Source organism: Elgaria multicarinata, chromosome 16, assembly GCF_023053635.1.
Source record: "Elgaria multicarinata webbii isolate HBS135686 ecotype San Diego chromosome 16, rElgMul1.1.pri, whole genome shotgun sequence".
In the NCBI taxonomy this organism is placed as follows: Eukaryota; Metazoa; Chordata; class Lepidosauria; order Squamata; family Anguidae; genus Elgaria; species Elgaria multicarinata.
In genome coordinates, this window is record NC_086186.1 from 13,302,769 (window position 1) to 13,326,649 (window position 23,881).

The 23,881-nt window shown below is 46.7% G+C and overlaps 1 protein-coding gene across 2 annotated transcripts; it reads right to left on the reverse strand.

The window, feature by feature from the left end:
• Window positions 1-2,423: 2,423 nt before the first annotated feature.
• On the reverse strand, window positions 2,424-21,419 carry LOC134409666 (tropomodulin-3-like). Of its 2 annotated transcripts, XM_063142521.1 has the most exons (10): window positions 21,219-21,419; window positions 18,917-19,073; window positions 13,379-13,501; window positions 12,989-13,078; window positions 11,791-11,921; window positions 11,596-11,703; window positions 10,458-10,601; window positions 9,166-9,310; window positions 8,075-8,179; window positions 2,424-6,706 (listed from the first exon to the last, which is right to left on the reverse strand). In XM_063142521.1, the coding sequence occupies exons 1-9, from the start codon at window positions 21,342-21,344 to the stop codon at window positions 8,124-8,126; spliced, it is 1,080 nt and encodes a 359-aa protein (XP_062998591.1). In that variant the 5' UTR covers window positions 21,345-21,419; the 3' UTR covers window positions 2,424-6,706; window positions 8,075-8,123. The 2 variants fall into 2 exon arrangements, with proteins under 2 accessions (XP_062998591.1, XP_062998592.1); XM_063142522.1 differs by lacking the exon at window positions 8,075-8,179.
• Between the last annotated feature and the right edge of the window lie 2,462 nt (window positions 21,420-23,881).

Consider the following 23,881-nt stretch of genomic DNA (forward strand, 5'->3'; position numbering starts at 1 on the left):
AAAACCAGGCTGTGTTCAGAAGACACCTTAAACCATGGCTTTAACCACAGTGGTTAAGTCAGAAAACCAGGCTGTGTTCAGAAGACACCTTAAACCATGGCTTTAACCACAGTGGTGAAGTCAGAAAACCAGGCTGTGTTCAGAAGACACCTTAAACCACGGCTTTAACCACAGTGGTGAAGTCAGAAAACCAGGCTGTGTTCAGAAGACACCTTAAACCATGGCTTAACCACAGTGGTTAAGTCAGAAAACCAGGCTGTGTTCAGAAGACACCTTAAACCATGGCTTTAACCACAGTGGTGAAGTCAGAAAACCAGGCTGTGTTCAGAAGACACCTTAAACCACAGCTTTAACCAACCACAGTGGTTAAGTCAGAAAACCAGGCTGTGCTCAGAAGACACCTTAAACCACGGCTTTAACCACAGTGGTTAAGTCAGAAAACCAGGCTGTGTTCAGAAGACACCTTAAACCAGGGCTTTAACCACAGTGGTTAAGTCAGAAAACCAGGCTGTGTTCAGAAGACACCTTAAACCAGGGCTTTAACCACAGTGGTTAAGTCAGAAAACCAGGCTGTGTTCAGAAGACACCTTAAACCAGGGCTTTAACCACAGTGGTTAAGTCAGAAAACCAGGCTGTGTTCAGAAGACACCTTAAACCACAGCTTTAACCAACCACAGTGGTTAAGTCAGAAAACCAGGCTGTGCTCAGAAGACACCTTAAACCATGGCTTTAACCACAGTGGTTAAGTCAGAAAACCAGGCTGTGTTCAGAAGACACCTTAAACCACAGCTTTAACCATGGTGAAAAAAGCAAAAAGATGTCTTGCGAAGACAGCAGCAAAGTAAATCCACTTAATTAACTCCTTCAATCCCCCTTCCAGCCCAGGTTTATCTGCATCCCAGTGAAACAATATTACTTTCCCCAGGCCCTTCAACAGTTTTAACATTTCAAGCCTATACAGGCGCAATCCTATGAGAGAAAGATGTTTTCAAAGGCTGAGGGGGCATTGGCCCTTCATTCCAGCAGTCTTTTTACAACCGGAGATGTTTTGGGGGAAGACTTCATCACACAGTGCGTAAACTATGGAAGTTGCTACACCAAGATGTAGTGATGGCCAACAATTTGGATGGCTTTAAAAGGGGGTTGGATAAATTCCTGGAGAAGAAGGCTATCAATGGCTACTAGTCCTGATGGCCTCCAGGAATCAGAGGCAGTAAGCCCATGTACACCAGCTGTTGAGGAAGATGGGTGGGAGGGTGCTGTTGCACTCATGTCCTGCTTGTTGGTCTCCCATCAACAGCTGGTTGACCACTGTGTGAAAAGAATATTCGACTAGATGGACCCTTGGTCTGATCCAACATGGCTCTTCTTAAGTTCTTCTGGGATGGTGGAAAAATTAAGAATGACTAATACGTATGATGTTCTGTTGAGGAATTTTGCTTTGTTAGACTATCATGTTAGACTAACATGAACTCACCTGAACATTATGTTCAACATCTAAGGTCCTCCTCCAGGTGACTACTCCGAGGGAAGCTCGGAAGGTGGCAACAAGAGAGAGGGCCTTCTCTGTGGTGGCCCCCCAAATGTGAAACAATCTCCCTGACGAGGCCCACCTGGCGCCGACATTGTCATCTTTTTGGCGCCTGGTCAAGACTTTTCTCTTCTCCCAAGCATTTAGCAATATGTAATGACCCTGGGTCTGTTTTTCTGGCTCATCGTTTTTAAAGTTGTTATAGTGGTTTTAAATGTATGTGTATTTTGCTTGTTTTTGTGGTTTTTAATCTTTGTATATTGTTTTTAAGTGTTTATCTTATGTGAACTGCCCAGAGAGCTATGGGGCGGTATACAAATGCAAATAATAATAATAATAATAATAATAATAATAATAATAATAATAATGTCTCCTTTTATCCTTCCCCCCCCCCCAAGCTCAACAATTCCATCTCTTGCAACCGCCCCTCATGGGGGAGATACTCCAGCCCCTTGATCATTTTCATTGCTCTTTTCTGCCCTTTCCCCAACTCTACAACGCCATACCACAGCGTGGCAGTATTATTGCATTACTATGCTGCCCTTTAGCCCAAAAGGCTCTGAGAATGGATTACCAAGATTAGTGGCATGAGGGACTCTGTCTTCAGGCTTACAAGCTAAACTGAAGGCCTGACACACAAGGAAGGAAACCGGGATAGGATGAGAGGGAGGATATAGAATTCAAAATCTTTTTTAAAAGGCCTATTTGAAAAGATGGTGACGGTGAACGCTTACTTCCTCTCTTGTTGGGAAGAGGGGCCCTATCCCTGCAGGGTGAACCAGCGGCAGTAGGTGGGAAAGCCAAATCATGAGAAACATTAAACTCACTTAGGAAGAAAAGACCACCAAACCCCCAAAAAAACCTTCGCGGCAATAATGCTTTGGGGGGAAAATATGATTTGGATACTTTTATTACAATAACGACAGCATACAGCGCTGACGTTGTGATGTTTTTTCCATTCATGTTTCTTCAACAGAAACTTCAGCCGGACCAGACGCTATAGTTTGTAGCTTACAAACAGTATTATTGGTATCAAAAATAACAAGAGAAGGTAACATTTGTAAACAGTGTTAAGTGTAAGCACATTATTTTGCAGTCTACTACGGAAACATTTTTTTATTCAAGGTCTTAAAAAGTGGAACCTAAAGACAATCAACAAAATATGAGGTTAATTATGAGGATAAGTGCATATTTTGAAACAAAAACCAATCTCCCTCTGCTCAGAAGAACCATTCATCAGACTGTAAAAAAATAATAATGCACGAAAGCTTCACTGCTTCGGAAACCAGCCCAGTTTTATATGTATTTCTGAACCATCCTCATATGTAGAGTTACAACCTATGTGCCCTTAAATGCAAGCATAGCAAGCTTGAATTTTCCAAATATTCAAAGTCAGAAAATCGCATTGGATTATAGTTCCCGACTCAGAAGCCTTCATTTTCCACAGAAAAAAAATGGAAAGGAAAGGTACACACACGCACACACACTGGTTAAAGCGTCTCCATTTCACCTTCTGTCTGTCTCAGAGGGACTGGTTTTATGGCTGAAGGAGTTCCGTGTCTCTCATTGCTGAGCAATGGAACAGCTTTGCTTAAGAGTTATGGACAAGGCTGATGATGGCTGGATTCCTGCAAGCAAACTACCAACCCACGTGGATCACCGGCTTTTAGGGAGTCCAACCACAATGCAAATGGTTAAATCTAGAGCAACTCATGGCCTCCACGTATTGTTGGACTGCAACTCCCATCATTCAACACCATTGGCTACACCATCTAAGGCTGACAGGAGTTGCAGGCAGAAGGTCGATCTTCAGATGTTCTGTACTTCCAACTTCCAGCATTCCTGGTGACTGACCGTGCTGGCAGAGGCTTCTGGGAGTTGGTCCAAAACATCTAGAGATCTAACTTCCACCCACTCCTGCTCTACACGAAAGAGCATTACATCTTAATTCTTTCCTTTGTCTTTAACCAAACTCGTTACGCTCGTAGGTGCTACACCAACAAGTCCAGAATCGGATCTGCCCAGTGCAACAAATCCCTGCTCAGCTGTCAATGTAGACTCCAGCTGTCCCCCAACAGAACCCAGGGGAATATATACTGACTTGTTTTTGACAACTTTTAGATACAATTAGGCACTATAGAAATGAAAGAACCAACCCACCCAGGAGAGCTATTGCGTAACCCCTGTTGATCCAAACGTGGCACATGCGAACTCCCAGACAAGCCCCACTGAAATGAACCCGGGCAATGCCATAGCAGTGCCTGATGGATCCTGCCACCCCTGGTTTCAAGACGGTGTAATACAGTACAAGCAATTCCCACGCTTTGGCCAAGTTAGCATAGCACCGCCTGTTTGAGAGACACTCAGGGAGCAATCCTGCCCATGGATGGGTCATGGTTTCCAATCGGACCTGTGCACCTGAGTGCAGGATTGCAGCGCTTTCTAAATGTGGGTTGCATCCAATGGCCGCCACTCCACAGAAGGATTTTCGGTCATTCCTCCTGCAGCCTTGTGATCTGCACCTGAAGGTCCTCCGATCCACCAGAGCAAATTTGGAAGGACGTGGGGGTGCGGGTGGGGATCTGCAGGGAAGAGGAGGAATGGCTGAAAATCCCCCCTCCCCATTCTACCAGAAAAATGACAACCACTGGATATAACCTTGTATATGGATGCAGAGGATGGGAGCTCTGACTGTAGGATACAAAAACACACACATTGTAAACCAGACTTCATAGTTTGCGGTCGCTGGGCCCTATATGCACCCCTGCCAGTTACTGTGGCCTTCCAGCTCTTGTTGTTATTGTTGTGATCTAGGAGAACTGGGTCTGTCAAGCATCGTGCAGGCTGTAAATCTGACGGGTCTTTTGTAGAAAGACAAAAAAAAAAAAAAAAAAGGAAGAAAAGGAGCAATGTAATTTTGGGGTACCTTTCCCCCAAAATAACTCAGCCTAATATTTTAAATAGTTACAGCATTTCCCTAGTTCTCTTTGCTGGTTAATAAACCCTACAACATGGGTTCCAATGGCTTGTTAACCCTGCCCAGGATCGCTCATAACGACTCGCCGTGCCCCGTGAAGGGAATAAGGGAACTCAGGCAGCACAGCAGGGTGGTGATGGTGGTTAATACGCAACCGCAGCTTAACAACCACCCGCATGTGTGCAAACACGGTTAAAACGTTTTACAGTAAATGAAGGGAGACTTAACGCTCGAAATGGGAACAAGCTCGTTGTCCAGTTTTTCATCAAGACAGAACGCTGAACTTAAATAAAATGGGTGCAATCCACCATGTACTGCACTATTGTTTGTGTTCCATTTCCTTCATCGTGGCTCATGTAGGCCCAGCCAGACGGATTGTGCCCTATATCTACCCCTCGCAGGTCGTATATCGCGGAGTCATCCCATTGGTTTCAGCCATACCTTTCATTTGCAGTTTGCCAGGAGCATCACAACCGTTCAAGACTAATTTTTCCTATGCATTTTAAGGATGTTGCCGAATAAGGGCTGGTTCCAGGACTGAGGAGGCCCTTGACCAAGGGCCATGGGGCAGGGGGGCTCTGGGAGTGGGCTTACCTGGAAGCAGGGTTGGGATGGGAAGGCACCATTACAAATTTCCCACAAGGTACCAGCAAACCCATTGTCACTCTTGGGGATTGTGGGAAAATAAAGCAGCGCCCCCCCCCATGTGAGGCCAATTTAATTTCCCCAGAAAGCCTTAGCGCGATGCCATGCAGGGCATTGTGGGAAATTCAAAATGGCAGCTTATCTAACCCAGCCGGCTGGCTTAAGGCAAGCGACGCTGCTAATGGGCCTGGCCAAGGCGCTCAGGCTGCAAGCCCCATCAGCTGCCTGAGGGTGCGGAATTCAGGCCTACGCAGAGCGTGTGAAATTTCCAGAAGACGTGCTAGGCTGTGCTTTGTCAAAAGGTACAGCTGCATTATGCGACGAGGTCACCATGGATTTCAACCCGCACAAACTGGGCTTCAGTGGAACTCTACACAATGCGGGCTGCTGCTTCATGGCTTTGGAGCTGTGAGTCGGACATTTAAACAATAGCTCTCTCTCTCTCTCTCTAACATCTTTAAATACCAAGGAACATAACCCAACACGGTGCTGATGAAACTGGGGTGGGGAAGGTCTATAAATATATCCAGTTCAGACATTCCAGGACAAAGTGCTGAAATGTCGGGTTCTGCAAGTTAACAGAAAAACACAGGCCCACCAAACACCCGAAATTGCAAACGCCGTAGGCATAAGGCACCCCGTCGCTGTTTTAGTCAGCTCAGCTCATCTCCAAGGAGATAAAAGAGCAGAAGCACCCCTTAAAGTGGAATCAACTTTTCTAAAAAAAAAAAAAAAAAAGCAAAGAAATAGAAAGAAGTTTCCAGCTTCGTCTCCATGATCAAGGAAGCATTCTAAAAGAGGGTTAAAAGCTAAGGACAAAAGGAGCCTTGATTTATCATCCCTGTGACATACGAACAAGGTGAATGAAGCAAGTAGTCAAAGTCCTTTGGTCTTCCTTTGAAAGACGCCCCCCACTCCCATGCCACTTAAACATTGTTTTCAAAATATAAAAAGCCCCCCCTCCTCCTCCCGGTGCTGAAACAGCAACTCTAGGTTTCCTATCCGAAAACTTACTCGTGATGGGTTTCAACCAGTCTTCCCCAACCTGGGGAAGGTGTTTGGACCATAACCCATCATCCCCCAGACAGCATGGTCGGGATGATTGGAGCTGTAGTCCAACATCACCAGAGGGTGCTGGGTTGGAGCAGACTGGTTGAAAGCAAGATCGCTGCCTGTAGATTATGCGGGAGCCATAGCAGGCCACCTTGGAATGGCCCATTTCCTTTCTGGAAGGCGCACGCCCCAAGTTTCGAAACAAAAGGGTTTTCAGGAACTGATCTTGGATGGATGGGGGGGCCGGGCGGTTACAGGGTTTGGTTATCACGCATATCGATATAACTTTACAAACAAACAAACAAAATACACCCACGAACAACAGACAACAGGAATGGCGATTCCAGTCTTTTCCCTTCTACCCAGGTAAGAAGAAATCTTGGGATTGCCGGAGCTCAAGCGAAACAGAGGCACCTCGAAGAGCTCCGAATTCTCCACACTGTGCCCATCTGGCAGCGGGAAGGTTCACTGCTGGTCTCCTTCCACTCTTCTCTTGCGAACTGTGTCCCGGGAGAGGGAAAGAAACAAACAAAAGCAGTGTAAGTTTATATCGGGTTTCAGTTATTGGGAGAACGTCCGTTGATACTCAAGAGCTAGAAGGATGGATCGCAGCGATGGTCAGTCAGAATGGTGGCCCAGGATCTAGCGATCCTCCCATCCAGTGGGGTCCAAAGTTGCCTCCAGGGAAACAAAATGGCAAGGCTGTTCACCCAAGGGGTCTCCTCCTCAAATCCCACCCGTTTCCACCCTCCTACTGTGGTTCCACGCCATTCCAGGGGGTCCCCTGCCCCCCTTGAAGAGTAGATACAGATACTTGTTACACCAGCGCAACGGCACATCACGAAGGACAGTGTTACACAAAAGCCCAGCAAACGGGTCACGTTGGCACAAATTTGCAGATGTTAAGGACACAGACTGGTATTCGACCATTTCATAAATGTACCGGGCTGCATGCCTCACGTCTCCTTCCGTTTTTAAACCGCACAGTTATTGGAACGGGGAAGATTCCTGCCAAAATCCACTTAAATTTGATAAAAAAAAATTGAAAATGAATGGCTGGATTCTTCATGCGCAGCTGTCTGGCCCTGCCTTGCTATGACTGTTGATCTTGATTTATTTTTTTTATCAGCGCTTTATTGTGTGATGCGGTGCAGGAAATCAAAACATTCAGACCTGGTATTGGAGGAGTCAAATGGGAGAGATTATGCAGCATGCACCAGAGCACTGCTTTGGGGACAATAAACCAGGATTCCTTAGAATCCTGGCTTACCGTTATGTGCAAATGAGGACAATGTTTGCTGTGTGAGTCATCTATGCTACAGAAATAGACACATCAGCAACACTTCTTGAATTGGGCTGCAGCCCTAATTATTCCACTGTGTGAACACAAGGCCACATGAAGCAGCCATTTTCCTTCCGCTCATGCTACCTTGGATCTATCCCAATGGGCTCTGAGAACTTATTTAAAACAGCCTTTCCCAAAACTAGGTCCCTCCAGATGTTTTGGACTACAACTCCCAGTATCCCTGACCATCGGCCATACTGGCCAGGACAGATGGGAGTTGTCGTTCAAAACAGCTGGAGGGATTAGATTGGTGATGGCTGGACAGTGACAAATTATTCAGCTGTGAATGAATTAGTGCAAATTCTAAGATGTCACCAAATCCGGAATTGGCTGAAAAATAACATTATATGGTATTTTGATTAGGAATGGTTTGTGGTCCTAGCTAGTCATGCAGTTAGAAATAAATTCCAACTTAAGCCTCTAATGAATGGAAATGGGCATGCAGGATTCAAGATGCACACAGATCTGTTAGGAAAGCTATACAGGGACATAGATACGAGATTTTCAAAGTTATTCCTCTCACAGTGCTCAGAATCCAAGCTGGGCATTTCTAATAACCTGATTCAGGCGCTTCAGGGATGAAGAGATGAAAGGGAATTTGCAGAAAGTTTTACTCCCGTATGCTGGACTAGGAAAGCAAGAAGAAGAAAAAGCAAGGTATCAATAGATGATAGAAGACAGATCTTCCAGCAATGAAAAATAATAACTGGAATTGCAGGGCAGGGGGTGGTGGGCAGAAATAGGAAAGTTTAAGATGAGAAGAGATAGTGAAATAATGAAATAATCAGAAGAGAGGGAGCAAGTTCAAGGGGGAGCCACCCTGAGCAACCCATGGGTTTTCAAAGTACAAGCCACACTGTGTGGTTAACAAGCCACCCTGGCTGCGTTCAGACAACACGCTAACCCACGATTCAGCAAACAAGCCACAGTTCAAAACCTATACTTAACCACTGAGTGTGGGTTGGCGTGTTATATAAACAGCCCCAGTGCCTCTAGGTACCAGTCATTGGCAAATATGAGCAGGCGGGTGCTATTGCATTCGTGTCCTACTTGTGGACTTCCCACAGGTAACTGGTTGGCCATTGTGGGAACAGAATACCGGGTGAGAATTTTGGAGAATTTTTTTCCTTGGGGAGGGGAGCAGGGTTTCCACACACTTTTTAAGTGTAGGCAGTTGTTGAGTGGTCTTCTATTCCTTTTTTAAAACAACAACAACACCCCCAGCACTTGCAGGAGCCCAAGCGTTCTTCCTGAATGCCTATTGGAGAGGGCGAGGTCACATGGTCTCCAATAGGCATTCAGGAAGAACTGCCGTGCTCCTACAAGTGCCGGGGTGTGTTTTGTTTTCGTTAATGAAAAAATAGAAAGAAGACCCTTCAACAACCGGCTAGACTTAAAAAGTTACGTGGAAACCCTGTCCCCAAGAAGAAAATTCTCCAAAATTCTCCCCCTCCCTGCGAAAGAGGCAGAGAAAACAATGCCTCTATCTCAGAGAGAGAAAACGTTCCCAAAAATAGGAAACAGGATTCGCCACGGCACTAGTCATAGCTGTATTCTTATTAGAATGCAAAATAACAATCACAAAGCTCCTTCTTATAGCAGAGATAACCTTACCGAAATCGTTATTTTTTGTAATTGCATTCGCTGCTCTGGTTCGTGGTCCCTGTTGTGTGAAGTGATATCCGAATTTAAGGATCTTGGGGTTTTCCTCCAACATCTTGGCGATCTCCATTTCTACCGGTGTCCCCAACTGCTGCCTCTGTGAGAATCAGCAAGGGTTAGAAACCAGCCCACACCAGCCATAGGGAACTGCCCAAAGGAGAACTCCTGACGATCTAGGGATGGTCTATCGGCAGCAGCATTGCCGAGATGGGGGACCTCGTCCCAGACGGCCGAGGCGGGACGGCACGGCAAATGCGGCGATGAACTCTCACGCCTTAGGGAACGGCAACCAAACTGGAGACAGCAACCCCACTCGGAGGCAAAGAGTCTCCCACGTTCATTAAGGGCTGTGTTACATTTTCATAGAATCACAGAAGAGTAGAGTTGGAAGGGGCCTATAAGGCCATCGAGTCCAACCCCCTGCTCAATGCAGGAATCCACCCTAAAGCATCCCTGACAGATGGTTGTCCAGCTGCCTCTTGAAGGCCTCTAGGGTGGGAGAGCCCACAACCTCCCTAATGATTAAAAAGACCCAAACACTTTATAACAAGGGCGGGGAACCTTTTTCCTATCAAGCGACATATTCCATCAAGGTTAATCTGTCGGAGGTTGCACACCGGGGGTGGGAGGGATGAGAACCCAAAATGGGTGGAGCAACCTTTTTTCCTCTCTCTCTCTCTGCCACCCCGTTTCTCTCTCTCGCGCTTTGCCACCACCTTTTCTTACTCTTTCCCTCTCTCTCTTTGCTACCCCCTTCCTTTCTCTCTTTTGCTCTCTCTCTCTTTCTCTTTGTCACTCCCTTTTCTCCCTCCCTCTCTCTCATTCTAAGGGCCCTCTCAAGCCTGACCCTGAACAGAACATTCTAGAACTATTCAAGTAGATAAACCCTTAACGCTATCGTCACACCCACCTTGACGAATCTTGGGGCCCTTTCTTTTATTTTTTATTTTTAGGTAAGTCCCAGTCCAAGACCCTAACTCCTGCCTGCCACTGACTCTCTTAACCCTTGCACCACACTGGCGCGTTGTCCTTTCAAACACCCGCGCCGCGTCACAAGTGCTCCCCAAATCCCCGCAGCACGGCAGAAGGGTGTGGCAGCTCTTTGCGGAGCAAGGGAGTCTACAGCCTTCCACGTCTCTCTCCCTGAGCTCACAGAGCCAGTTCTCAAACGACACCTTGGACCTTTGCCAGCCTATCTTGAGATCGCTTGCGCGAACTGTGCAAAACGAAGAAGTCAGCGTTACCTGGTTATCGATTTTGATCTCGGTCAGGGTTTCGTTCTCTTTGAGCGCGTCGACCAGCGCCAGGATGCCCGCCCCAGTGATGAAATTGGATTCGAAGTTTAGGCTCCTCAGTGATTTGTTGGCCCTCAGCATGTCCGCAAAAGCCTTGAAATGCAAAGGAGCGTCAAAGAACTGAGGCCGTACGGAAACCAAGGGGGAAAACAGCAGACCTTCCCAACCCAGCACCCTCCAGATATGTCAGACTACAACTCCCAGCATGCTGGCTGGGGCATGCTGGGAGTTGTTGTCCGACACAGCTGGAGAGCAGCCAGCTGGGAAAGGCTGGGAGGCAGTCATGTCTGTCTTGGCAGAACAGATAAGCGGAAGGACGTATGTATGTATTACTGCATTTATATCCCGCCTTTTTCCCTCCAAGGAACCCAAGGCGGCGTACATAATCCTCCTCCTCTCCATTTTCTCCTCACAACAACCCTGTGAGGTAGGTTGGGCTGAGAGTCTGTGACTGGCCCAAAGTCACCCAGTGGGTTTCCATGGCCGAGTGGGGACTAGAACCCGGATCTCCCGACTCCCAGTCCAACACTTTAGCCACTACACCACACTGGCTCTTGGGCCCATAGATCACACATTAAAGGCACTGTGAGACACCGTGAGTGGGTGGCGGGGTGTCAAGACACCTGCTCCTCCTGCTGCCTTTCAACACTGTTGAGTATTACCTTGTCTCTGCAACTCCGCCTTCTCTACAAACCTGGCTATGTGATTCGGTGAAAGGGCGCCCCCTAGGTTTCAATACCAGACTCCTACCAGGCCAATGAGGACCCACCAGGCACGTCATTCCTCAACTTGGCTTGCCTCGTCCCTCTCTCTCCTTCGTCTCCCTGCTCTGGAACTTGACCACCGACCTATCTCAGACCATATTGTCTTGCCTACCTGTATCACAACCGGCGCCTCAGCTACAGTGGCTCTCTGTGCTTGGCCAAGGCCTGACAGGTGTTGAAGACACCTTTAAGCATGTGCCACCTTTTACCTTAGCTACATTGTTTTGACTAGCTGTTCAGTTCCTTAGCTGCCTCCCTCCCAGCCCTCTCCTGTACAGCTACAAAATGTACACTGTAGAAGAAAATCTGGTTATCTCACTTACCACAGCAACGGGGTCGTTGCTCCGAGTAGCTGCAAGACTGAAGCTCTTCACGTAGGTATTTCTTTCCAGGGCCCTGGCAAACTCTTTCAGCGTTGGGATAGGAATGTTCTTGAAATAAAATTAAAAGACGACACCATTAATATGAACACGGTTATCGACAGCTACCTTTCTGTATTTTTATTGCTCGATAGGTACCTTAATGTTGTTCAGGTTAACCTCTACAAGGCGAGGGTCATTGTCTTTAATCCTCTGCAAACTCTCCTCTACATTGGTGGGATTTGGTGGCTCATCAAAGACTGGGACCATCTTTTCACCTTTGACTACATCTGAATTAACAGGGAAGGAAGACACATCGACTCATTTATCATTTTCATCACAAATGGCACTGGTACTAGTTCTTAAATGCAGGTTTGGGAAGAGAAACAGCTTTTTCATGCCCTAGGACATCCTTTTTAAGTGGTATCTTGGTTCCTATCAAATTTTGTTAATTGTACACCATGACTTGGTTCGCACAATCACCACAGCCCACCGTGGCTTATTAACCACGGTGTTGCAGCATCTACAAGTGCCACGATGCCAAGCCAAGCTGCCACCTCCTCTTCTCGTTACATGTGAACCCAGTGAGGATGGATTGTTGGGGCAGTTCACAAGCCACCCAGAACCCATTGGCTGTTTTAGGGTTGCTCCCTCTGTGTCCTGAATATTCAAAATGGCGGCCATAGCAGTGATGAAACCCCCCATGGGGAAATTCGCACACCTTGGCTTCTCATGACATGTGAACTGGGCCACTGAAAATGAATCATCACATCCAAAAGCTAGAGTCTGATATAAAACACACACATCTATCGTTTTTTGTTGTTGCTTTTAAAACAATACAATGTGTTCTACTACAGTTTTTATCGATGGTTTATAGGTTTAGCTTTCATTATGTACGTTGCCCTGTGAGTTTAAGGTATAGGGTGATTCATAAATTTACGCAAACATAAAAAACCCAGCTTCTATGCTCTTTCTTCACATTGCTAAAATCTCTTCAGAGAAGGGGCTTTAGTTCAGTAGGAAGTTCACAGACAATAATTTATTTCCAAAACCTGCACTTAGGCAGACCATGTTATGTTCTTTAAGCCTCCAGCGTTCACTAGAAAAATCTTATAGCTTATGTCATCTTATCGAAATTACCCAATGGCCAAGAAACAGAATATAGGGTTGTAGCCAACCAACGCACACATTTTATACGTATCAGCAGCAAATCGTGGATTAATTAACCTATGATTTGCCATGGCTCATACCCGGCATGCCCCAGAGAAAATCATAGGTTAATTAATCCACAATTTGCCCCTCTTATGTGCGAATTGTTCCACAGTGTTTTATGTATACTTTCAGCATGAATACTCACTTGAGTAACCATCATTGGCAACACCATTGCTACTTCCTATGATATCACACAGCTGGGAGTTGCTGATCAAGTTGTGCATTCCAAGGATAGCTATCAGGAGAGAGAAAGGAAGAAAACCACAGTTGAGTTTCTTTAAGCGCCTGGCTTAGGTCAGGGTTCCTGGCCACCAGAACACGGCTGTTTAAAGAAGCGTATTCACCCGAATAATTCAACTGCACTTTTGTGATGCAGAAAACTGGGCATGGAAAAAACCCACTTGTCATGTGACAAAGTGTGGAACGACCTTATTTTATTTTTAAGCAGTCCGGTTTCCCGCAACACTCTGAAGTGGGGTGTGAAATGTGTGCTTTAAAAAAAGAGCAAAACAGGCAAACCAAAAACCCTGCCAACCTGCAAGGTCACAGAGTTCAGTGTCCGTAGCGCTCGTCAACGCTTCCTCCAGTTCTGGATCAAGAGTCACCTTTTCTTCCGCGTAAGACTGGACGGGCTTCTGTTTGGGGATAAACACTTTCCCTGTTGAGAAGAAGGAGAAGAAGTGTTGCAGGACAGGGTCAGCCCTCAGCGTTCCAGAGCTTAGAGGATTCATCCGGCCTTGCGAGATCACCACGCTACACTTATCGTCAGCTTACGAAGATGCTTCTACCCAAACTGATGCAATGCACGGCTAAGGGTGGGCCTGTCCAGTAATGCTTGCTGCAGCCTTTCTTATGGGGATGACGCTACGCGGCTCTCAGCTAGGCAGCGACTTCCAGCGATAACCGGGTCCCCGTGGAGTTCAGTGCTAGGAGATGGAGGCAACCCTTCTCTAAGAGGGCGGCCCTCCAGACCCACAAGAAGAGATCGCCATTTGGTTTTGAAGCTGTAGGAGGCCTCCAAGAAATAGCCTGGCTTTCCTTGAAACGGCTGAAATGCAGCCCCCAAGGAGAAGACTTCTTTTCTCCATAAAAAAAAATTGGTTATTATCACAGATCTGTGCTGAACGTTCCCTTCTGTACGAGCGAAGGTTCTCGCACAGAACCGGCACGCTTTCTCTCGAACACATCAAATCATTGCTGAAAGTCCAGGGTGGAGTACGTGCGTTGGACTGCAACTCCCATCAGCCCCAGCCAATGGCAAGGACGATGGGAATGGCACCCCAACCTCCCCTGGAGAGCTGCGCGTTCCCCTGTCCCTGCTTTAAGGGTTTTGCGCTTTCACAGAAGTAAAAACGACGGCGCAGCAGCAATATCAGCACCTTGCCTTGCAGCACTGGGGAGGCGTTTGTTTCCCCGCCTGGAAGCCCAAGAGAATTCTCACGTCTCTTATCATGCTGGCCGAGGATGGTGGGCATTGTAGTCCAACTCCTCTGGGGAGCACAAGCTCTCCTCCACCCCCTGCATCCCCCGACATGCCTCTAAACTGCTCTTCTGCTTGCCCCTGGTGGAAAGGACATGGCGGATCTTTTGACCGCATCTTTTCCACCGGGGGTAGAAAAGCAGTGTGCAGGCAGAGAGGGAGGGCAGGGAGGCCATTTTGAGCAGGAGCACCGTCGGAGCAGGGAAGGGTTAAGCAGCCTCGGATGGATGCTTTTCCATGGGTGGAAAAACCGCGTGGAGAGGTGGATTCTGGACAGAGGGAAAAAGCACCAAAAAAAATAATAAAATAAAATAAAAATTAAGCACCCCTCCTTGTGTCATACCCACACCCACACCCTTCCCTACAAAATGTGCAACTCCCCGTGGCTGCTTGTCGTTACAGTCAGTCAATTTATTGTGTTACAAGCAGTTAGCCATTATACACAAGTTATAAAAGAGAACAGTTTACAATAAAAATAATTGAGCATCATAAAAGGGGTCACTACCCAAATCCTTCATGCATTGTGTAGAACATATCTGCATAGACTTAGCTAAAAATTTCGACACTCTAAAAGAAACATTTTTTGTTTGCATCTGATAACAAATGACAAACTTTAGCATGTGATGAGGAGCCCTTCAGCGATTTTCGCAAAGGAGAAATGTATATATTTCTAAGATCATTACACATAGGACATTCAAGCAAAACATGAATTAAGTCTTCGATAGAGACTGCGTTACATCCACATACTCTATCTTTAATTGGTAATCTCTTATAGCGTCCTAGCTGAACTGCTAAAGGGAGAACATTCAGTCTTGCCTGTGTAAAGATTATCCTCAATTTAATGTTGGGTATTTCCACCAGATAACTTGGTAGAGATAAATAAAATGGCGTGAAAGAATTATAGAAAGGGTTAGTTTTACAGGACTTAAGCTCTTCTGACTGAGACTGCATCTCCCTTGTCGTTACAGGAAACAAATTGCATGACTGCTAAACGTGCCCGCCAGGCACCGTCTACTTTGGCCCAGAGACGGTGATCCTAGTCAATTCAGAGGCGTTGACGAGCAACAGAAAGGCGTTCTTTAAAAAATAAATAGAGCCTTTCAATACAAATCAATAAAAACAAAATGAAATCATTTGCCGACCCAAGTTGGGAGCAAGCCCACTCGGTAGGACGTGCTTCCAAATAAATGAGTGCAGGACCGGGCCGCTTAGATTTGAAACAAACAGTGATGTGTCCTTTTGGAAATGCTGCAATCGACTCTATTGTGGTCTGGTGCGGCTGCTCCCTGCTGCAGAAAGGGACTCGGTTGCAAAGGCAAGGTTGGCTCCCCGGAGCAACCAGCAAGCCTCCACTTGTTCAGACCCACCCTGCTTTCAGTGGGGAGAAAAGATTCCTTTCCAGGTAATGAGTAAATACTTTAAAAACTTAAGCTTATTGTTCAGTCGCTCCAAGGGTAACAAAAAAAACCAACCCATAATAAAATAAATCTCCAGTCTTTGGAAACAATGACTTCATGGTTGGGAAGTGGGCCAAGTGAGCACTTGGAAGTTTCCTCTTCGTCAAGACATACCAACGCAAGCTTTGTACGAAAGACACATCTGCTCGTGAGCTCGCGCAGCGGCCGCGGACATCGTTTTGCTGAGGGGGAGGGAACACTTCATGTATTTCAAGACGACGCCACGTGGGAGAGAAGAGACAGGTTTGGCTTATTTTGAAAACCAGAGAAACACGTCCGAGCCAAACAGCTCAGCGTAAAAGCATCAACAGGGCCAGGATGCTTATATGCTGAGCAGCACTGAGCTATGTACATGAACGGTGTTTCGAATGGAGAGAGAAAAGATTAGCGTGGTGTGGCGAAAGTGGAGAGAGAAACAGCGTGTTCAGAGGAGGGCAACCAGGATGGTCAGGGGTCTGGAAACAAAGCCCTATGAAGAGGGACTGAAACAACTGGGCATGTTTTAGCCTGGGGAAGAGAAGATTGAGGGGAGACCTAATAGCACTCTTCAAGGACTTAAAAGATTGTCAGACAGAGGAGGGCCAGGATCTCTTCTCGATCATCCCAGAGTGCAGGACACGGAATAATGGGCTCAAGTTACAGGAAGCCAGATTCTGGCTGGACATCAGGAAAAACTTCTTGACTGTTAGAGCAGTACGACAATGGAACCAATGACCTAGGGAAGTTGTGGGCTCTCCCACACTAGAGGCCTTCAAGAGGCAGCTGGACAACCATCTGTCAGGTATGCTTTAGGATGGATTCCTGCATTGAGCGGGGGGTTGGACTCGATGGCCTTATAGGCCCCTTCCAACTCTACTATTTCTATGAATAGAAATGCTGGGCAAGGAGATAGCTAGAAAGGGCTCTTCAGCTATGGGAACCTGTTGCGGCTGTCAGAAGTGATAGCTGCAATAGATGAATGGAGGCTTCAGTAAAAATGGTGCCTGATTGAGACACAATGATGTGAACCAGCCTTTCATAAGAATCTGCCATGACCATACTCATGTAGGTTAGTGGTTACATTATGGTAGGTCCAGGGAATCCACATAAATACCGAAAAAGCCCAGGATGTGATACTGGGCACAAAGTCTTAGTTACGGATGTGGAGTCAAGATGAAAGTGTGTGAGCAGCTTCTGACGAAATCTCAAAAGCCAGACCAGTTAGTGGTTGAAGAAGATTTCTGGGTGAAGGGTGTCAGTGACCCACATAATCCCTTGTCTCTCTCCATGACTAACCAAAGGAGAAAATATTAAGCAAAGTGAACAAGAGCAGATAGAGCCACTCATAATTCATGCAGGTCACAGACTTCAATTTGCTTAGTGCAGAATTAGGGTTACATTCCCATAGGGCTGCATTCCCACCCCCTGTTAATCCAGTGTGCCAAAGAGCTCAGATATCTATGAGCAGGTGCTTTGCAGCTTTGGTCAGTTGGTCAGGAACAGGAAGGTGTCTCTTAAACTAATCCATTTCGATTCAGGTCGAATCTAAATACAGCAACTTGACCAAGGAGCACAGGAAGCCACGACCAGGTAGAAAATGAACTCCCAGAAGCCTTTGGTGCTTAAGCCGTTCAATGCTCTCACTTGCAGCAGGCAAGGATGTTTACATGGTGTTTTGATATCCACAGGCCTCTACTAACAAAGCTCCCATTGTTGAAATAATGAAATTTAAATTTTTAAATGTCATTCCGTGAAAGGAAGCGTGTTACGTCAGCCTTCTCCTTGAACAACAGCGGCTCATTGTCTGTTATACCAGCAACCGGGGCAGGGAGAGATGTTCAAGCTACAACAACTAATTCAAACAAAAAACAGCACTTTCTTCCTTCCTTTATGTCGGAAAAGACCTCTGTTGCACATGCTGGACATGCTACACGTTTGCTAAAATCTCATTAGCTCAGTCCTACACACGTTGCTTAGTCAAGCCCTGTTCAGGCGTTCTTGAACTGTGTAGAAGAAACGCGGGAGGAGAAGCAGCGTTCTAGCTCCGCCCCCCTCCTCATGCGTGGAGAGCAACGGCCTGAAAAGGAGAATCCCATGACTATTATTTATTTTATTATTATTTATTTATATAGCGCCATCAATGTACATGGTGCTGTACAGAGTAAAACAGTAAAACAGACTACCTGGAGGTTCTCCACATGAGCCAAAATGCAGATTTTTCCAGCATCCTGGCTCATGTGGTGAGTTTCCACAGATACAGGAGGCTCTTCTCATCAGACTGCCGCCCTTTGTTAGCAAGGCCGGCCCTACCATTAGGCAGAGTGAAGCAGTTGCCTCAGGCGGCAGATTCTGGGAGGTGGCAGCAAGGTGCTGGAAGAGAGGAACGTGGGCCATGCGACCTGCTCTTCGGCTCCTATGTTCCCCTACTGCCTTCAGGTGTGGTGTAAGACACTGTCCGCGTTACTGACTTTGGAACTTCTGCTTGACACTGCCGTTTCGGAACTCTTATTATACTCCACTGATATCCCATGCGTTTGACCTCGGCAACGGCTCTGACTTCTTTCTGGAAAATCCATGCCTGCTGGGTAAACTGTATCTGCCTAGCTTGGAGACTAACCCAGCTAAAGCAGGACAGCCCTTGCTCTCCACCAGACACATCAGGTGGTAATCCACTCCCGTATCTGATCGTCCGGGTGCCAAATTGGCATGATCCCCCACCAAAAGAAGTGTGTGTGGGGGAGAAGATCATTTCTTTGTGCAGCTGGTCATGCGCATAGACTACCACCTAGCCAACCAGTAAGGCTGTGCCTGTGTTAGGGTGACCATATGGAAAAGAGGACAGGGCGCCTGTATTTTTAACAGTTGTATAAAAAAGGGAATTTCAGCAGGTGTCATTTGTATGCATGAAGCACCTGGTGAAATTCCCCTTTCATCACAACCATTAAAACTTTTGAATCTTGCGCCTGCAGCTTTAACGGTTTTGAGGAAGAGGGAATTTCACTGGGTGCTGCATACGTATAAATGACGCCTGCTGAAATGCCCTTTTCTATATAACTGTTAAAGATTCAGGAGTCTTGTCCTCCTTTCTATATGTTCACCCTAGCATGTGTGGAAGGGAGTAGGGTGCACTTGCCCTGGTTCAGGGGGGAGCATTTACCTTTCTTTTCTCCTGTGTACGGGACGATGTCCTCAACGTCCCTCTCCTCCAATGCTTGTTTCTCCAAAAACGAAAGAAGTTTCTCTCTGTTGAAAGGACCGGAGGGCGTTTTCAACGTCTGATCCTTTTGCCGGAACCCCGCCGGCAACAGTGCGTTCTGCAAACAAACAAACAAAAACCGGGCAGGTTATATCTGTTATGCAGAGACACATTCACTTAGCCAAAGCCAAACATTTTCTGGGAATGGATGAAAAAAGTTTATTTTTTGCATGTGTTATTCCTTTTATTATTAACATTGCTCTACGATAGCTTAAACTGCTAGAAAGCCGTCAAGACAACGTACAACAATTTAAGTCGTTGCAACGATAGAAGTAACATTTAGACGCATTTTAAAAGGCCAAATTGAAAAGATGCATCTTGACACCCTTTCTAAAGGCTGACAGAATGGTGGCCATTTGTAGTTCTTGGAGGAGCCCTTTGTGGCAACACAGGAGAAATCCCTTTCACACGCGCCAGACCAACGGGGCTTCTCCTGCAGATCTTAGTACTTGGGTAGACGCACAGCAAGACAGGTGGTCTTAGATAGAATCACAGAATCATAGAATAGTAGAGTTGGAAGGGGCCTACAAGGCCATCGAGTCCAACCCCCTGCTCAATGCAGGAATCCACCCTAAAGCATCCCTGACAGATGGTTGTCCAGCTGCCTCTTGAAGGCCTCTAGCATGGGAGAGCCCACAACCTCCCTAGGTAACTGGTTCCATTGTCGTACTGCTCTAACAGTCAGGAAGTTTTTCCTGATGTCCAGCCGGAATCTGACTTCCTGTAACTTGAGCCCGTTATTCCGTGTCCTGCACTCTGGGAGGATCGAGAAGAGATCCTGGCCCTCTGCTGTGTGACAACCTTTTAAGTATTTGAAGAGTGCTATCACGTCTCCCCTCAATCTTCTCTCCTCCAGGCTAAACATGCCCAGTTCTTTCAGTCTCTCTTCATAGGGCTTTGTTTCCAGACCCCTGATCATCCTGGTTGCCCTCCTCTTCAGATACCTGAAGAGCAGAAGACAGCATGACGTCACCCTAGGCTACGCATCCCTGTCCTATCGCAGAGAGAACGATTATTCATCTTCTTCCAGAAATGGTATCACGTTTAATTTTATTATTGATTATTGCAGCAAGACACAGCCCTCTCCTATCCCTTCTTGACTTCTATTATCTCGTCAAATCCTTTTAATTTTAGAAGGCCTTTGCAAGCAGAGGAAAATTGAAAGGAACTGGATATAGCTGTATGCTGCTGCTGCTGCTTCTTTCTTTTGACATCTTGCACTGGATTTATTTTGGAAGATGAGCGTCTGTCTCATTACGGGGTGTTTTTACTGGCCTGGACTCAAAAGGTGCCACTCCGCAAGAGAAAAACATCCGCCGCTCGTGGAAGTGCTGTTTTTGACTTAGCAGAAGAGAGCTGCATGGAAATCTGGAGTTGTTTGTCGGTTAGCAGGAGCCCTGGGCTACTTTTCTATGGAGTCCATATCCTTAACTGTGGTCATAGCTTAAGGCTGTTCTACCTGCACAAAGCAGGCAGTAGTGGGTTGGGCATAAAGAGATCCATGCGGCCCAGCCATGAAGGTAGAGGGATGAGGAACCAGTGGCCTTTCAGATAGGATTGGACACCAACTCCCATCAGCCCTAACTAGTTCAGCTCATTGCTGGGAACAACGGGCGTTGTAGTCCAACAGCATCTAGAAGGCTTCAGGTCCCCCAGCGCTGCATTGGGACTTGCTTTCCGAGGGGAAAAAACATGTTTCCACTCCAGCCTTTCAAGCAGTCTTCCCCAACCTGGTGCCCTTTAGATGTGATGGACTACAAGTCCCATCCTCTCCAATAGGGTTGTAGTCCCAACACATCTGGAAGGCACTAGGCTGGGGAAAGCTGAATTGGGGTTTGGGAACATAGCTGGCTGCCTTATACTGAGTCAGACCCTTGGTCCGTTTGGGGTTGGACTCGATGGCCTTATAGGTCCCTTCCAACACAGCTAGTCTATGATTCAGCCCAGCATTGTCAACACTGACTGGCAGCAGCTCTCCTAGGTTTCAGGCAGGATTTTTTCCTAGCCCTACCTGGAGATGCTGGGGTTTGAACCGGGACTTTCTGCGTGTAAAACGGGTGCTCTACCACACTGAGCTATGGCCCTTCCCAGTTTGTGGTTCATGCAACAGCCCTAATAAAGGCCGTGCTCCACCCAGGCGTATGAGGATCCAAGCCACTATAGGCGCCTTGAGCGTTGGTTGTCCAGTTGGCCCAAAACATACCTCTGGATCAAGGTCATCCAGGACGGTTTCCAGTTGTTTCAACTCTTCTTCCGTCAACTTCCCCAGGATCTCATCCTCGTCGAGATCCTTGTATTTCTCCAAGTCCTTCCGGAAGGGGAGCGCCATCACCGCGGCAGCCGAGAGGCGAGCAGCTTGTCAAACGTCTAGCAGTGTTGGCGACTTAGCTGCTCTTCTTAACTGGAACCGTGAAAGGGGATTGGGGGACGGAGGGAGGAAAAAGAAATTGCAATCAGCATTATGGGCACTGCATAACCCATAACATTTTTAATCCATTTTTTTTTTAAAAAAAAGGGTTTTGATGCTTTTACACTAAGCCTTCCCCTCCAGGAATTTGTCTAACCCCCTTTTAAAGCCATCCAAATTGGCAGCCGTCACTACATTTTGCAGCGACGCCAAGTTGGGGAACGCAGGGTCCGAGCAAAATGACAGCGAGATGCGTGCAGCATTTCATGGGAGGCTCATGCATTTTGTATTCAGGTATCCGTACTTGAGTACAGAACGCAAAGCGAGAATCGGCCTTAAGAAAGGTAAGGGCAAAGTCTGAGATCTCCTGTCGAGTTCAGCTCAGGTCACCTCTCGGATTTCTGCTCAATCCGAGCACCTGGGTGCGTTGCACACAAGCCGAGCATCGCTGAGCTCAAGAGAGAAAAGGCATAATTTCTCCCCTGCCATCACACACCACCAGTTCTTTCTAAAGGGCTAGACTTTGGCTTAGGTCAGTAACTCAAGCGTCCAATGTGATGCCCAGGGACTCGGGGCGAGGGACAAGAAACAGAGGTTAACGACTCTTCCTAGCTATAAACCCAAGTCCAAAGATAGAAATGCTGAAAGACCGTTTCTTATTTTTCAGGCTCAGGATCATTTTCACAGCTTGACGGTGAAGCATCCACAAAGATGACCTAAGCTGCGTACAAGTGCAGAGATATGAGTCAGCAACAATGACAAAACTATTTCCCGCTGAGTCGCTTACATTCCAATGCTAGCTCTAGATTTTATAGTCAAGAGAGGATCTCTACCTGAGACTCTGAAAAGTCGCTGACAATTCTGGGCTAAACGGACAAAATAGCCTGACCTGGAAAAAGCAGTTTCTCAAAACGAAGGTATTCTTGCCCTGGGTTTGCTCATTTAGATAGAAAAGCAGAGTTCAACTCAATGACATGGTTTGCACCGTGGCTTGTTTCAACCGCTGGGCATGGACTCCCCTAATTACCCACACCGGGGCAACTTTTTGTGTTGCCCAAACCTGGTCGGTTTGGGGTGGGCAGCAAGCCATTTGAGGATTGCTGCCTACCTCAAACAAGCTATGCTGCTTGGGTTGAGATGACACAGCAAGCCGCGCTGGGATACACAGGAAAACCCACACGGCACCTTAGAATCATAGAATTATAGAATAGCAGAGTTGGAAGGGGCCTACAAGGCCATCGAGTCCAACTCCCTGTTCACTGCAGGAATCCACCCTACAGCATCCCTGACAGATGGTTGTCCAGCTGCCTCTTGAAGGCCTCTAGTGTGGGAGAGCCCACCACCTCCCTAGGTAACTGATTCCATTGTCGTACTGCTCTAACAGTCAGGAGGTTTTTCCTGATGTCCAGCTGGAATCTGGCTTCCTTTAACTTGAGCCCGTTATTCCGTGTCCTGCACTCTGGGAGGATCGAGAAGAGATCCTGGCCCTCCTCTGTGTGACAACCTTTTAAGTATTTGAAGAGTGCTATCATGTCTCCCCTCAATCTTCTCTTCTCCAGGCTAAACATACCCAGTTCTTTCAGTCTCTCTTCGTAGGGCTTTGTTTCCAGACCCCTGATCATGATCGCCATGATCACACAAGCTGGGCCAGTGTGTTTGACAGGAGATCAAATATTCAGCTAAGAAATTAAGAGCACAGACCTAACCTGCTTGGATTATATTCAAATTTCAATTGAATATAATTGAATATATTTCCATTATATTCAAACTCTTAAAATGAGATGTTTGTGTCATCAGCAATACGGCACTGCGAATGGCCATTGTTAATAACGTAATTATCACTGTCAGTACTTTCTGCATTTCATTTCTTTCAAATCTCGTCATTTACCATTTCCCCCCCTCCACCCGCAACCATATGTACTGTATCCTTCGCCCTTCAGCAACACCACGTGTACTGTATATAAGCCAGAAACTCTCCATAATATTCAATGCATCTGACAAAGTGGATTATAGTCCATGAAAGCTCATGCCAGAATAAATGTGTTGATCTTTAAGGTGGCACAGGACCCTTGGTTGTTTTTGCTGCAATACACTAACACAAATATCCGCTGGAAATGATTTTTTTGTTTTGGTGAAAGTGGCTTGTTGCCTAATGGAGATAAAAGAGTGTTTTATCTCATTTTTCTGCATTGGATTTTGAATCCTTTCTACTAAAATATCCTCTAGAACAGCCTCAACCTGGGGCGCTCCAGATGTGTTGGACTACAACTCCCAGAATACCCCAGCCAGCTCTGCTGGCTGGGGCATTCTGGGAGATGCAGTCCAACACATCTGGAGCACCCCAGGTTGAGGAAGGCTGCTCTAGAAACTGCTGGGGCAGGAAGCAGTTCCTTATATACCATTGGTGTGTGTGTGTGTGTGTGTGTGACAGACCTAGATTTTCCTTTCACTGTTGCCTT

Bases quoted from the DNA above. Each gene is read 5' to 3' on its own strand.
- LOC134409666 (XM_063142521.1), bottom strand. From the start codon at position 21,344: ATGGCGCTCCCCTTCCGGAAGGACTTGGAGAAATACAAGGATCTCGAC. The intron at 13,079-13,378 runs GTTGGCAGGGTT...CTCTCCTGATAG, and splicing joins TGAACTCTGTGACCTTGCAG to CTATCCTTGGAATGCACAAC. The intron at 8,180-9,165 runs GTAAGGTTATCT...TTGCTTTCCTAG, and splicing joins TACAAAAAATAACGATTTCG to TCCAGCATACGGGAGTAAAA.